We start from the raw sequence: 15000 nt of genomic DNA on the forward strand, positions 1-15000 counted from the left end.
TATTTGTACATGGTCCAGCAAACATTGGTTTCATGGCCGTGCAATGGCTAAGCTCGAAGAGTGGTGACAGAAAAGGTCCTTTTCCAGACTAGACTAGAGGCTGGTGCCTGGGGATGCTCCTGGAAAATGAAAGGTGTGTCATGATTTCCTGTAGGCTGAAGGGCAGTTGAATGCAGGGTTTTATGTACATTTGAATCTCCCTTTATTTCTTTATCCGTGCTTAGTTAAGTACCACGTTTGCAAAAAACACTGAACTGAATGAAGCTTAGTCCTCTTGCCAGGGTCAGATATCTACTTTCTAAGCCAAAATTGCCCATCTGAAACAGCCAATCTGAATCTGCACCTTATTAAGTTGATGACCACATTATATAAATCTGCTGCAGTTGAGAGAACAGAGAAAGGAATCTGTTTTCTCTTAGGAAGACATGGCACATGCAAAGGACATAGTTTGCTTATTTTAATTCTTTGAAGTGATATGGGAAATGTAAATCTTTGCAGTTCTTAGAGACTGAATAGAAAAATTATTCTGATAGAGTTTGACAATTTGTGTTTTGATTTTTTTTCTCTTATGATATATAGGGATTTGTTTTAGCTGCGCACTAATTTGTATACAAATTTCTTCTCACATAGCAACTGTATTAGTCATCACAAAAAGGAGCAAAGAGAGTACATGATATGCCCTAGAGTTCAACATGTATCATTGTAGTTGTTTTACTTTTATATCTTATGATTGCTTTATTGAATGTCTCTTTCAAACAAGTGACTTTGAAAACGAGAATTATCTCAGAGTCTTTGAGCAGATATACCAAAGTGGATGATAGAATTGCAGAAAAGTGAGGGACAGATGCTTTCATCTGAAACAGACACAAATTCAGAAACTAATTTGGAAGTGATAAAAATTAATTTGCACACTTTAATTGGAATCAGACTCCTGCATGAAAGAAAGGAAGGGTAGGCAGCTTGTGCTAAAAGCTGATTGAATTTTTTGTCAGGTAAGTATGTTGGACTTGGCCGCTTATCCTCTTGAGCCTCTCTGTGCAATATATTACATTCACCCTCTGACTGGTGTTCTTTAAAAGGATCAATGCTATTCCTGTTTTGTCCCTAGAGCCTGAAATTTCATTGATCTTGGGACTTGACATTTCTCATTACCTATTGTAGCTTCTGTGAGGATGGTCACAAGAGGTGTGAGAGTTAACCCTGCTTTTTCTAATGGGAGCTGTGCTGACCATCACAAAATATTGTGTCTATCAGCCCTAAGCTGAATTTGTTTAGCATTGTAAGATAATCTTCAAAGGTGCTAGCAATTCATCCCATGCCAGTGAGTGTATTCTGTATATATTTGAAAGGGAGGGTAAGCATTGCCATAAAAGATCTTTGTCAAGTTAACCTGCATTTTTTTAAGTCTGTCATGAAGCATATCTTTCTGTGTTCATTTTACATAACATAATTTTGAAACAATTTAAAATTGGGAACATTGAGGGTTCTACAAGATTGTATCTTGAAAGAGTAGTTATGCTGAACTCAGAATATTCCCTTATTCTTTAATATCTCTCTACATTTTAGTATGTCCTAGCTTACCCTTGAAAGGGCAGCAGTTTAAAAATAGCCACTGGTGTGTTCTGTACTAAGTGGACCGGATGGCTGGCTGAAGGTCCTGTACAAGTACGTGGGCACACGTGCTGTCTGTCTTATCTCTTTAAAGAATTACTATGGTACTTGTATGTTTGTACAATTTAGATATTAATTTTTTTAATACAGTATCACAGCACTGTTCTGCCAGAGTAGAAGCTCTGAAAACTAGTTTGTAATTTTTAGTGGCACAGTCCCTACTCTGGTAGCCAAAGGCATCTCTCTTCTAAGACTGCTATGTAAAGGTTAATGATCCAATCCACCTGAGTTAATGCAGTTATCTCTAGTCTTTTATCAACAGATATCTGTGCCCATGCTTTGCTGCATACCCTATGGGAGCTGTATAGTGAAGGGTGGTTCAGCAATTTGCCAAAGTTCCCAAAGCAATTTAGTGGAAGAGACAGGAAGAGATGCTACAAATCCATACTGTCCTGTCCTCTACTGTATTTTTCCTTTTGGAGCACAGATAGGTGGAAGGTGCCTGGAAGTCCACTCACCTGGGTGAATTGTTTGTAGTTATATACAATGCTACTCACCTTCCTCAGCAAATAAACCAGTTCTGCCAGACTTGAGAGTATTCTGAATTTATTAATATTTTTCTGTTAGTGATCTTTCTTTTACAACCATTACTCCTTCATGTTGTGGACATTATTATTGACTATTTCCTGGTCTTAGATATTCATTTTTATTGGTTGTAGCTTTAACTTTTCATTGAACTCCAGGATGTTTTTTCTGACAGTTAAAATTCAAAAAGGTTATCACATTTTCACTTCCATGAAAGCCATAGTATTTTCTAAGATTTTTTTCTGATGAGTATACCCTTAAAAGTGCAAATAGTAAAGTAAATTATTTTCAAGAAATAATTCAGTTACAGCCTTGTACTTGCTTTTGTCTAAGTCAGAGAGTCAATGGAAGATGGAATTTGCCTTGTGCTCTCATGTTTCTTTCTACAGTCTAGAAGACTCCTAGATGAGTCCCCACAGCAATCTGTACACAATTGCTGGAAAAGGACAATATGAGAGAAATAGTAACAGTCTGTTCTCTTTCCTTCCCTCTTCTTTTCTCCTTACCATTCAAGAGCAGCATTTGTTCCAGAAGAACGTTACAATAGTATTAAGCATTACACTTTTCAGCAAGAAGGGAAGATGTGTTTTATTTTGGACTTTGCAGAAAATCTTGCCTCTTTGGAAATACAGCACAGATTTATTTATTTTTCCTTCTGCCCTCTAGAAATTCAGTTCAAAGGTTCTCCTTTGGGGAAATTACAGGGAGTTTACAGTGATGGTATCTCAGTTCTTAGGTAGGATATTTTCACCTGCAATTCCCTTAGAGCTGCAGCCTTTGACCTCTGGCTGCATCTATCAGTGGTGATGTGACAGTGACAGAATATTTTGCTAGATTTTGAATGATTCTTGGAGTTCACAACTTCTGTCCTTAGCAATAAAATGCAATATGACTGAGGTTCATGCCACAGCCTTTTCTGCAGAAAGTATCACTGAATGATTTTTTTCTTTGAGCCCTTAGGGGAAAAAAATCCCATTTTCTATTACTGTTGGACTATTACTCTTAATAATGATATTCCATTATTTATTTGTACTTACTGAAAAACAGGACAAAACAGGACTCATAGATCCATGTTTCTTATCAGCATTTTCCTTTATAAATCAAGAAGTCAATTAAATATGCTCATTTTGTATATTCTGAAATTTTACAGTTCCCTGATATTAGAGTGCTTTCCCAGGAAACATTCAGGAAAATGCCCATTTGAAAACTGCATTATTTCTTTTTTGGTTTTAAAATTTTCTAACCATTTAATAATTCCAGTCATTCACTTTGGTGCAGTCTGATGACACCTCTGTAATCAGATCTTAATATGGACAATTCAGTTTAAGTGCCCTTTTTTTTCTTTTTTTTTAGTATTTCTGTTACGCCTTTAGAGAAAACAAAACCTCTAACAGCAACACTAACAAGAAAATTATAAAAATCTAATTCTCAAAATATAGGCATCTTTGATGAGATACATGAAGCATCTTTCTCTGTTTCTTCTGACATCCATCCTTCCCTAGCATTAAATCTCAGTTTTCAGTTCACATCTTTGGTTTCCAGACTTGCTGGGGTAGCTGTTTACATTAGAGGTAAAAAAGTATTGATGTGTCTGTACATTGCAACAATAAGACCAGTTAGATTGACTCACCCTATACTATTACGTCCAAAACTGGTTTATAAATGCGTGGTTGGTGGTTCTCAGCTTGTTCAGAAAGCTGTGAAAATACATGAAAATGTTATTAAAATGTTGATGACAGGAGATGCTAGGGTTTGGAAAGAAATACTGTAGATTCATGCTGGATTTTCAAGAACTATACTGTTCTATACCTTTCTGGCTACCCAAATTTTAAGAAAGAAGTTAAAGATAGAAGGCACAGAAATGAGTTGCTATAATGGCTGAAAAATGGCAAGCCCGTCCCTTCAAAGGAGTTTATAAGAGTTTGGTTTGCTTAATTGAGTCAAAACAAGAGACCAAGAGGGAGGATTTATTCTGTAAGTACATAAGTTAGGGAAAACACTAGAGAGGGAGAAGACCTGAAGCTACAGGACAATGCTGACACAAGAACAAAAAGAGATGCTAGGTAGACAAGAACAAATTCAGACTGAAATTCAGAATATTTCTTTCCTTTAGAGTAGGACAGGTCTGGAACATCCTTCCAAGTCAGATACCCAGATAGCCATTTCATTAATTTATTAACTGGCTTATATGATGTGAGTGTCTGTAATAAAAAAGACTAAATCCATTGACCCACAAAAGTCTATCCAAGCCTCCATTCCTAATGGGTATCTTTCAAAAATTCATGTAATATTGCTTTGCTACTCAGGTAGTTCCCTTCTTAATTTGTTTTAGTGTTTAACTGTATTTCCAGTTAGGAAACTACATTTTATTCCATAGTTGAAATGTGTGCATCCATTTACCCACTGGACCTCACTGTGCCGCTAGCTGCAAGATAAATTTCTGGGCTATCAAACATCTTTTATGCCTGTGACTCCCAGCTGTGGTGGTAAAGCCATAATTTTGCTGCTTGTGTGGTGAAGAGAGAAAACACTTTAAACACTGTGCAGCCTCCTGTCTTGTTCTCATATCGGTTGTGTGACCCTCCTTTGAGCTCATTTCTGCAAATGTGAGTACAAGACTTTCATCTTTCCGGTCTGCAGTGGCAATGTAGTTCTTGCCTCCTACTTGCTCTTCTAAGGTATTGCAGTGACAGTTCATGCTGAGGGAGTTTTCCTTTCTGGCTCCATAAATCCTTCTCCATATCACTTCCTTCCAGAACGGAATCTCTTGTCCAGTGAACAGAGCTTGTGCTTGTCCAGGAGCATCACCCTTCCACCCTGCTATATTGAATATAAATAAAACACACTTTGCTACCTTTTTGTTTAACTAGGCAATGCAGAGAATGTTACAATAATGGCTCTCTCTTGTCATTATACAGTTGCTCATGGAACTTTGCATCAGTTTTATACCACAACCATATCTTACCAGCAAAGATTTTATGTCATCCCATAAATAACAGTATTGGTTAGTATTTGATCAAAAATCAACTCCCAGCTCCTCACTGGACACCCTAATTTCCAATATCCTTATATGTAGCTCATAGTATACACCTCTCCATGGAAAAAAAAGTTAAGATCATTGAACCAGCTTCTATGCCATCCATTGTCCACAGTCAGTTCCATTAAAACAGGTTTAAGTCAAAACATTCTATTACTAAGACAAATATCATGAAAAAAATACATAGAGACTGTGTATCATAGCCATCTTTATCAACTATACCCTTCATCCTATCAAACCCAGATCAGACAAGGCTCCCATTCCAATACAGCATGGTAACTGGTATTAATGAGATTTTTGCTTCCAATTCTTTATTGACAGAACTGTGGATTAACCATTTTGTTATTTTGCGTAGGATTAATGTTACAGTAATTCATCTGCAGTTCCCTAGGTCATTTAATTTATCCTTTTTGGGTATTTGAACTACACTGTTAGAACTCCAGTCCTTGGAAAGATCCTGATTTTCTGTATTTCATTTGTACAATGTAAATGTAACCAGACAAACTCTGCATTTTCTAGCAAGTTGCTAATGTTTTTTTTTTAGCAATTGACTTCATTTGCCTGGCAAAGCAATACCAAATACTGAACAATTAGGTTGTCTGCATCTGTTGTTATTAGAAACAATAGAAATATTGCTGTTTGCCATATAAACACTCCATAAATGCACACTTGTTTGAACCCAAAATAAAATGTATTTCAGTCCTGAATATAAAAAAATTAATATTTAGGGAGTAGTCTATCCTATTCTTTAATAAATTGTGATGAAAATGGCATAGGCATTCACAACAATATATATATTATATAATTATGTATATAACCATTTTTAGGCATATTTAAATATGTAAGCGTTCCATGTGTCTCTGAATCAATAGCATCTATGCAACCATAGTATCTTTCTAGTACTGTACTGTTTCTCTTCTTACCTCCAGTTTCTGAAACAAATTATGATTAATATAGGAAAATCTTCAACTCATACTACTCGTTAGGTTCCCAGCAGAAGCCTGGAGACATGTATGTTCAATAGCAGACATTTACATTGCAGCTGCTTTTAATACTGCCACGCTTTGTGTTCTTTTAATTAATTCATTAATGCATTGGGAAGTTGTGCATATGAGACCTTATGATATCTGAATACATTCTGCTCAGAATCCTAAATGTGAGATATTTAAACACACTGCACCTCTCTTTGATGCTTACTGGTTTGAGGCAAATTACAGCAAAGTTCTTTTGTTGATAAACCAGGTCTGGTTTGACATTCCCTGTTGTGTTTCTTTTTTTTTTTCACTTTATTTTTTTTTCTAACAGGTGATTATCCAGCTCCTCGTGCTGTTCTAACTGGTCATGATCATGAAGTTGTCTGTGTGTCAGTCTGTGCAGAGCTGGGACTTGTTATCAGTGGTGCTAAAGGTCAGAAATGTTTTTATGATTTAAGTCTTAACATTTTTAGAGTCTTTTTTAGTCATACTTCTCAGACTTCCCTCAAGCCACATATATCTGAACTATCCAAAGAATACTCTACTAAGCATGTTATAATTCTGGGGGAATCTGAAGCAGTTTACTCTGAAAATTGTTACTGTCTGCATTTATTAACTTAGATGCAAATTAAGTTGATAATTCCTTCCAACCATCAACCTGTGCAGCTATTCCCCCCAGATCTGGAAAAGTATTTGATAAAAATTTATACAATAATTCTAATGACATCTAGTGATTTTGAAGAAACACGTTGATAGAGATATGTGTTTCAGGGAGGGCCAGCCCCAGGTTCTCCACCCTGACCTTAACTGAATTGTGGATTGTAGGACTGACCTCACTCTCCTCAGCAAGGGAAGCAGGGTCAGTTAGCTTTGGCTTGGATTTGTGTACAGCATTTTTATCCAGTGGGATTTTTCTGCAGTGGTCTCTAAATAATGAGGAGATGCAGGTTTGTTGTTACCTCTCTTAAACTTTTTAGTCACCTGTTCACACTTTCTCCCTGTTACTTATCTGTGGAATCCAGAGCACCCAACAATCGCTAACACAAGTCTTCAAAATACCTTTCCAAACCTGCAGCAGTCTCCTGTACAGCTGGTAATCAATGTAAAGCACTGGCCTCAATGAGTGTTTGCTTCATCCTTCCTTACTCTGTTTCTCCTTGATTTGTTCCATTTTACTTGTTTTGCCCACCTTCTCCTTCTGTCCCTTAATTCCATGTTCACTTTTCTTCCCCCACTGCCATCTCTCATTCAAATTCTTAATTTCTCAAATTGCATGTCTTTTTCTTTTTTCCTTTCCTCTTTGCCTCTCCCTTCTCCCCCTTTTTTCTTAGTTTTTTTTTGTGCAACATCTCTCTTCTCCCTTCTTATTTCCTTTCTTTACATCACCTTTGTTCTTCCTTAAGGTTCTTTTTCCTTATATGTGTTTCTGGCTCCTTTCTACTCCTATATCCACATCCAGTGTCTTGCTTTCTCTGTCTACAGTGATGCCTCTTTTATTCATTCCCCTGGATATCTTTGTACTCCTTTTTAAAGTTTGCTCCTTCTGAGGGTAAGAAGGATGTGATGCTTATTCTGCCGGCTTTTGCTCACAGCTGAGCTCCTGGGTTATTGTCTTTTAAACTGCCTTGGAGCTCAACATTTATTTTCAAAGCTGAGTGTGAAACTTTTGAGTAAAGCCATTTTTAACAGGAAATCCTAATGGGTCATTAACTCTCATAATGGCATACTACATAACAGTCATAGGCAAAGTCAAGACATTTGTGAAAAAAAATGTACAGTGATGCTGAACCTAATTTTTTTTCTTGCAGCACTGGTATTTCTTACCCTTTAAGGCAGCTTCATACACACTTACTGCCATAATAATCTACACTTTCCAACTATCTTTTTGCAAATTTTCTCTTCTTAAAATAGATGGAACCTGTACTTGGTTATCTTCTACTTCATTTAAGTATATGATGGTTTGGTTACATATATTTTTAGAGGTAAATGCTGATGGAGGACCAAACGCTTTTAAATCAACTTCAGAATGTATTTATAATTGATCAAGAGAAGTGGAGGCCCAGTCTGTTCACTGAGTCACTCTTCTCATGCTCTTCCGCTAGAAACTCTAGTCCATATACAAAAAAATGCAGAGACAAAATAATTATTTTTTAATTATTGCTGTTTTCCAGGAGATGACTTTTTTAAAGCTTCTTCAGGTTCTCTCCTTTCCATCCCATTCCAGTTTTGTAGATTGTATCTCAGGGCAGTGCTCTGTTGCACTTCCATCTTGCATAAGTGCAGCCTGTGCTTCCTGGTGGGCAGCTGTTCCTCCAGGGCTGCCTGTGGCACTGCAATAACACACACAGCACTCAAGAACCTGCTGAGGCAGGAAAACAGCACGTATGGGACTCCTCTGAGGAAAATCCTGTACATCGGGTTGATGTTTGCACATTTTTACCCAACAAACCCAAAAAAGCATGATCAATCTTTATGTCCTTGCAGTGGCATCCTAAATCATATGTGCCTTTTTGTGTCCACAACCACTCAATATGAAGGTATTACACTTCTCTTTTCAAAAATATAAAAAGATAATTATTCTAAAGGTGGAGGCATCACTTCTTGTAATGTTCTGGCACTTCAGTATTTCCAAAGATGAAGCTCAACTGTTTGATAAAATAAATTAATTCAATGGCAGTGGTATCCCATGGATGCAGTCAAGCTTGAGCTCCCTCTGTGTAAGGCCTTATGCAAACACAGATAAAAGCCTGTACCAGAGGGTTCACAGATGAATGCACTGATGCTATGATTCATTCTACCTGGGCAAATCCAGCTGCTGTGTGAATTTCAGAGAAGTTAAGAGGGCTTAACATGAGGTGCCCAAGTCTGCCAATATGAATTTACTTGTAGGGTCATGAGCCAGTTGTATAAGGAAGAGGTTACTGTGCTGTCCAGGAGTATCATGTGATTCATAAAAGAAAACATTTAGTATTTACTCTGACTCATTACATTTGTCAGAGAAGAGACCCTTTTTCTTAGTAAGAACACAGATCTCAAGTTCAAAAGAGCTTTCCTTATAGATCTTGAAATGGAAATGGCTTACTTCTGCATCTTAAAATGCACATTGTAGATTTCATAGCTGTTTGTTTCTTTCATGAGCATAATAAAAATACCTTAAAATCACATATTAAAATCTCTCTGGAGTAAATCGGATTATAGTGTGATCTTCTAAAATCTTGTATAGTCCAAGTATCATTGTAACTGTTGACTGTCAGATTTCTCCCATTGCTAAAACAATTCAAGACTGAAACTTATGCACATAACTTGTTCAGTGGGGGAGAGGATATACAGGAACTGCCATTGTCTATAGGAGAAATATGCAGTAAATATGATTATGTACCCTCTGGGAGTAGTTCCTACTAGTCACTGATAGGGCCCCATCTGTTTAATGTGAATGAGCAGGCTAAAGAGAGTTCATGTTGTTGGGGAAAATCAGTAAGACTGAGGGTTCTGAATGCTTGGAAAGAAGAAAGAGTATTTTAGAAGATAAAACAATGAAAACTCCTTCCAGTTAAAGTAAATAATACACTACCATTAGGCATGTTGTATCTTTTTTCGTAATATGGTAGCTCTTGCATTTCTTTCCCTGTCTCATGTTTTAAATTCTTTAAGCAAACATTTCAACTTATACCTATGCAGGACTAATGTGATATAAATGTGTATTATGCATTGCCTTTGTGCACAGAATATATACTTTGTATAAGCAGTAAATATATGATATATTGTGTTTTCATGTACAGAAGGTCCTTGCCTAGTACACACAATTACTGGAGATTTGCTGAGAGCCCTGGAAGGAACAGAAAACTGCTTGTATCCTCGCTTAATTTCAGTATCTAGTGAAGGTCACTGCATCATCTACTATGAACGAGGACGGTTCAGAAGCAATTTCAAACGGCAAACTCTTAGCTCAGATGGAGATCAATGATTCAACCAGGGTAAATCTAAATGCAAACACACATTTGTTGTGTGTCACCTTTATTTATTACAATAAATTGAATTTATTTGCCATAGAGTTTAAAGGAAGTCATATAGGGAAAATTGCTGCCTCTTGGTTAAGCCATTCAAACACATATTCTTTCATCACCATCTCCAAATACAACTCTTAGCTCAGATGGAGATCAATGATTCAACCAGGGTAAATCTAAATGCAAACACACATTTGTTGTGTGTCACCTTTATTTATTACAATAAATTGAATTTATTTGCCATAGAGTTTAAAGGAAGTCATATAGGGAAAATTGCTGCCTCTTGGTTAAGCCATTCAAACACATATTCTTTCATCACCATCTCCAAATACAAAAGTGCACTTGAGCTTTTCCTGAATCAATAAGAACATATAGTTTATGATCCCAGACGATTCCTAGAATTTTTGTTGGGAATTAAATTTCAGTGGGATATATGTCTTTGAAACAAAATGCTCTGAAAAGGCTTCACTCTTTATTTATTAGCTAAGACATGAATTCATGCCTTCAGGGCTCTGCTCTGTCACTGGCTCTCGAAGCAGCATTAGGAATGCAGATCACTGCTCTGCTTTAGGTGTTAGCGATGGCACCGAGTATTGTAGAACAAACTGTGTTTTGTAGAAATGTTATGTGCTGAACTCAAGTATTAGCAGATTCAGTTAAAGAGCTTTTTTTGTTATATATCATGTTTTATACCACACAATTGTTTTATTTAAAATTTGGTGATCCAAAATCTGTTGGTTTTTTTACTGGGGAGAAAGAGGAGTGGGAGCCTTTTTTTTATTATTTAAAGTAAGAAATGCTTGTAAGTCGATTAATATTTTTTTTAATATTGACACATTTCCATGAAAGCTTACTGGGTGCTTAGGATTTGTCTTTTTCTCCTGAAGGCCATTCTCCTGAGCAGCGATGGGCAGAACCTGGTGACAGGAGGAGACAATGGTGTAGTGGAAGTATGGCAGGCCTGTGACTTCAAGCAGCTCTATATTTACCCTGGCTGTGATGCTGGCATAAGAGCTATGGATTTGTCTCATGATCAGAGGTGAATTTGTCATTCATATTTGTATGTAAATGCTAAAATTGCACAAACTATACATCTCCATGTACTTTAAGTTATGAATTTATGGTATGCAGTCATTAACTGACTGTACAAAATGTACAAAATCATTACCCCAGTTGTTATCTTGTTGATTTATCTAACTCAACACTGCTTCTGATCCTTGAGACTCATAATGCAAGCACTTAACATTAAGGTGAGTTCTTATGTCATTAAAGCCAGTAAGCCAGACACTCAGCTAGTAAAATATGACTGAAATTGCATTAACTTAAGAATGTAAGAATAGTCAGACTGGATTGGAATGCAGTAGTGTCTATTAACCTATGCCTTAAACCAACTACAAAAGTTTGTGGTACATTTATGATTTTCAGCCATGTAGAGCTTGAGAACTTCTTGAGGTGCATCTATCCCATAATGTGTAATACTATCAGTGGATCAATCCACCAGGAGTGAGTGTGGCCCTTTTCTTTGTCCTTCCTGAGTAGTGGAGATTCAGTAAGCAAGACTAGATTTTTGCACCACTGCTGTGGCACTACAATGCCCACTGTAAATGTGCAAGATACATGAACCTGATCTCTCAGTCTTCTACTGTCCTATGATTATAATGTAAGCCTATATGTTACATTTATGTAGGGTTAGGAGTAGATTTGCTATTTGCATCATGTATCGGTCTTGTATTTCTTATCAATATACAAACTCATAACATGCAAAGAATTCATAGGATATTAGACAACTCATACAGCATTCATTTAAATTTATTTTTTCTTATACTTTTCAACATTCCTATCTATTTTGTAAAGCAACAAAAACACCTTTAAACAAAATAGGTACCTAATTTATTCATGTATGAGTAGATGACTTGAAACAAGTTTTTTGTCTCAAACTTAATCTAATTGAAACTAACTTACAGGAAGAAGCCTATTTGCTTCTGGAGTTTCGCCAGTTTATACTGGCAAACAGTACTGTGATCTGTTTGAAGAGATTTATTTACACTGAAAAAAGTTTTCCAGCTAGCATTTTTTCTCTATTCCTTATTGTAATACCAGGCTGGGAAGCCCCAGCTGTGCAAAGTTCTTTAAGGACTTGCTTAGCTTCAATCACATAATTAAACAGAGAATGGCTTTTGTATGGTTTCATAGAAGTGGCACTAGATACCTAATCCAATATTAAAACTTGGCTACCAGAGTTAAAGGATATGTGATAACTGGGAAATCACCTCAACTATTGCAACCAGAACATATATCTGGGCCCACATTTCAATTTGAAGCTTTTTAGGAGTACTAGTGTGTGATCAGTTTATGATTAAGGGATCCCAGAGGCATCTCATTCTGTCTGGGGGGCCCTATGATATCCAGCTGATCGCAGCTGCAGCCCCAAGTACTGAGCACTCCATAGGTCCTGTGTCCCAGCTGCCAGCCAGCATAGATATGTTAGCCATCCTGGGGCACCTCTAGTGGCACAAGGTACCTGAAGTTATGTAGTTGGGTTCTAAAACATCTGAATGAAGGTGTTTTGGCATAGGTGTCTTCATGTGAGCTAAAGGAATAAGCTTCTGCAGTAACTGTGGTGCTACAGCCAGTGGAACCTAAAAGACAACCTCACTCTAAAGTACCTCTCCAGTAACCTGTAGAGAGTTGGTCTCAGGCTGCACTGAAGGTACTGATTAGAGCCTAATTTGATTACCTACCCATAGCCACTTAGTATTGTTGGAGATACCTCAGAGGTCTGAGGTGCATGCCCGGGGTGACACATATGACTAAGTACCTAGTAAAGACCCACACCTTTCTACAATGGCAGCTGGAAGCAAGGCAGAATATGTGAGAGCATCTCAAATGGCATGATGCTGGAACACCTCTCCTACAAAGACAGGCTGAGAGAGTTGAGAGAAGAGAAGGCTCCAGGGAGACCTCATTGTGACCTTCCAGTACATAAAGAGGGGCTACAAGAAGGAGGGAGAGTGACTTTTTACACAGGCAGAAAGTAACAGGACAAGGTGGAACAATTTTAAACTAAGAGAAGAGATTTAGATGAGATGTTAGGAAGAATTTCTTAAGGCATGGTGAGATGCTGGAACAGGTTGCCCAGAGAAGTTGTGGATGCCCTGCCCCTGGAAATGTTCAAGGCCAGGTTGGACAGGGCCCTGGGCATACTAGTCTAGATTCTAGATTCTAGATCTAGATTCTGTGATTCTAAGATTCTTTGCTTTGACCTATGTGAAGGTGACTGAATGGACCTCTAGATCTCCCTTGACCATAATGGCAACATGGAAGTTTGACTCATCTCTACCTAAGTGTAGCGTCTCCACTGCAAACTGAATCCCACCCACCAGCTTAAACTTCAGATGGTGTTGCAGACTTATAGATTTTGTACTTTTTATGATGAACCATTGCTGGAGAAGGTAAAGGAGAATTAATAGCATCATCTTTGATATCTTTTTCAGAACTCTGATTACTGGCATGGCTTCTGGCAGCATTGTAGCTTTTAATATAGATTTTAACCGGTGGCATTATGAACATCAGAACAGATACTGAAGTGGAATGAAGAACTGAAAGCCCAGGTAAAGCTGAGAGCACAAGTGCTGCAATGAAAGGTGTAGTCTCTGGTGGAAAACCACGTCTGCATTGACCTCCGTTGTACATTCCATTACACCCAGCAATAGCTGTACATTGTAGTCAGCAACCATTTTACTTTGTGTGTTTTTTCACAACTGAACACCAGCTGCTGAAAAGCAAGCTTGTATCATGTAAATTATATGAATTAGGAGATGTTTTGGTAATTATTTCATATATCTTTGTTTATTGAGAAAAGGTAGTAGGATGCGCCACAAGAGACTTTTGAAAATTCTGGGGAACCTTGTGTCCAGTTATTTCAATGTTTAGGCTTTGAACCTAACATGCATCCCATCTCCAGCCTCTTTTCAAGCTGAGATTAAAAAAATATGTTTGATACTTTGTACATCAGATGCACATCTTAACTTTAAAGGGATACTTTTGTAAAAGTAAAACCTTGTATAAAGAACAAAACTGTTTCTTAATTTTATTGTGGAGTTACAACTTGCATGTACTTTAAACCTGATGTCTTGAAGGAACAGGTGCATTCACACAAATCAAACTGGAGATCTGCCTAAGGGTACAGCTTGTGTTAAAGGGTTGAATTTGGGAATAAACAGTAATTTTGACATTTCCACCAACACATGTTTTTCACTTTTTGATTCTAAAGTTTACCCCTATTAAGTGGAGTTCTGCTCATGAAGCGTTTGGATAAAAAGCCATCATTTGCCATGTTTATATTTTATACAATAGAAATTAATTTCCTCCCTTTTAAATTCAAAGACTAGAAGGAAAGGGAGCAAAGATGGAAGTTTAGTTTAATGCTTTGTAATGCATAATGACTCCCAATACAGACAAAGTGCTATACTTCTGGATTATTAACATTTGGCATACAAATCATGGGCAAGAGAACCCCCATTGATTTTTTCCCCCTTATTTTCCTCTGAGGAGCTGAGTTTATTTGACAGCCTTAGCTTCATTGTAAAGGTGACTGAGGTTATTCTTTTCAGTTCTTCTGAAAATCTCACCTGAAGCCACTCAGACTAAGGCACTTCATCTTTTACAATACTGTAATGATAAATATTGGAATAATTTTCTGCACATTGTACTGATCAAATTACACACCCAGGGGTATATACACTTTAATTCATGTTTCTTCTTTGTATATTTGGTGACTGTATTGTCA

The 15000-nt window shown here is 37.2% G+C and overlaps 1 protein-coding gene across 1 annotated transcript in view; it reads left to right on the plus strand.

The window, feature by feature from the left end:
• LOC103798536 (neurobeachin-like) overlaps positions 1-15000 on the plus strand; it is a 101768-nt gene that overhangs the window by 86280 nt on the left and 488 nt on the right. Inside the window, 5 exon segments of the mRNA XM_009070808.1 lie at positions 6539-6640; positions 9987-10134; positions 10136-10181; positions 11099-11250; positions 13706-15000. The exon segment at positions 13706-15000 is cut by the window's right edge and continues 488 nt beyond it. Coding sequence (XP_009069056.1) covers positions 6539-6640; positions 9987-10134; positions 10136-10181; positions 11099-11250; positions 13706-13796 — 539 coding nt within the window. The 3' untranslated portion in view covers positions 13797-15000.

Source organism: Acanthisitta chloris, unplaced genomic scaffold, assembly GCF_000695815.1.
Source record: "Acanthisitta chloris isolate BGI_N310 unplaced genomic scaffold, ASM69581v1 scaffold1613, whole genome shotgun sequence".
NCBI classification, from domain to species: Eukaryota; Metazoa; Chordata; class Aves; order Passeriformes; family Acanthisittidae; genus Acanthisitta; species Acanthisitta chloris.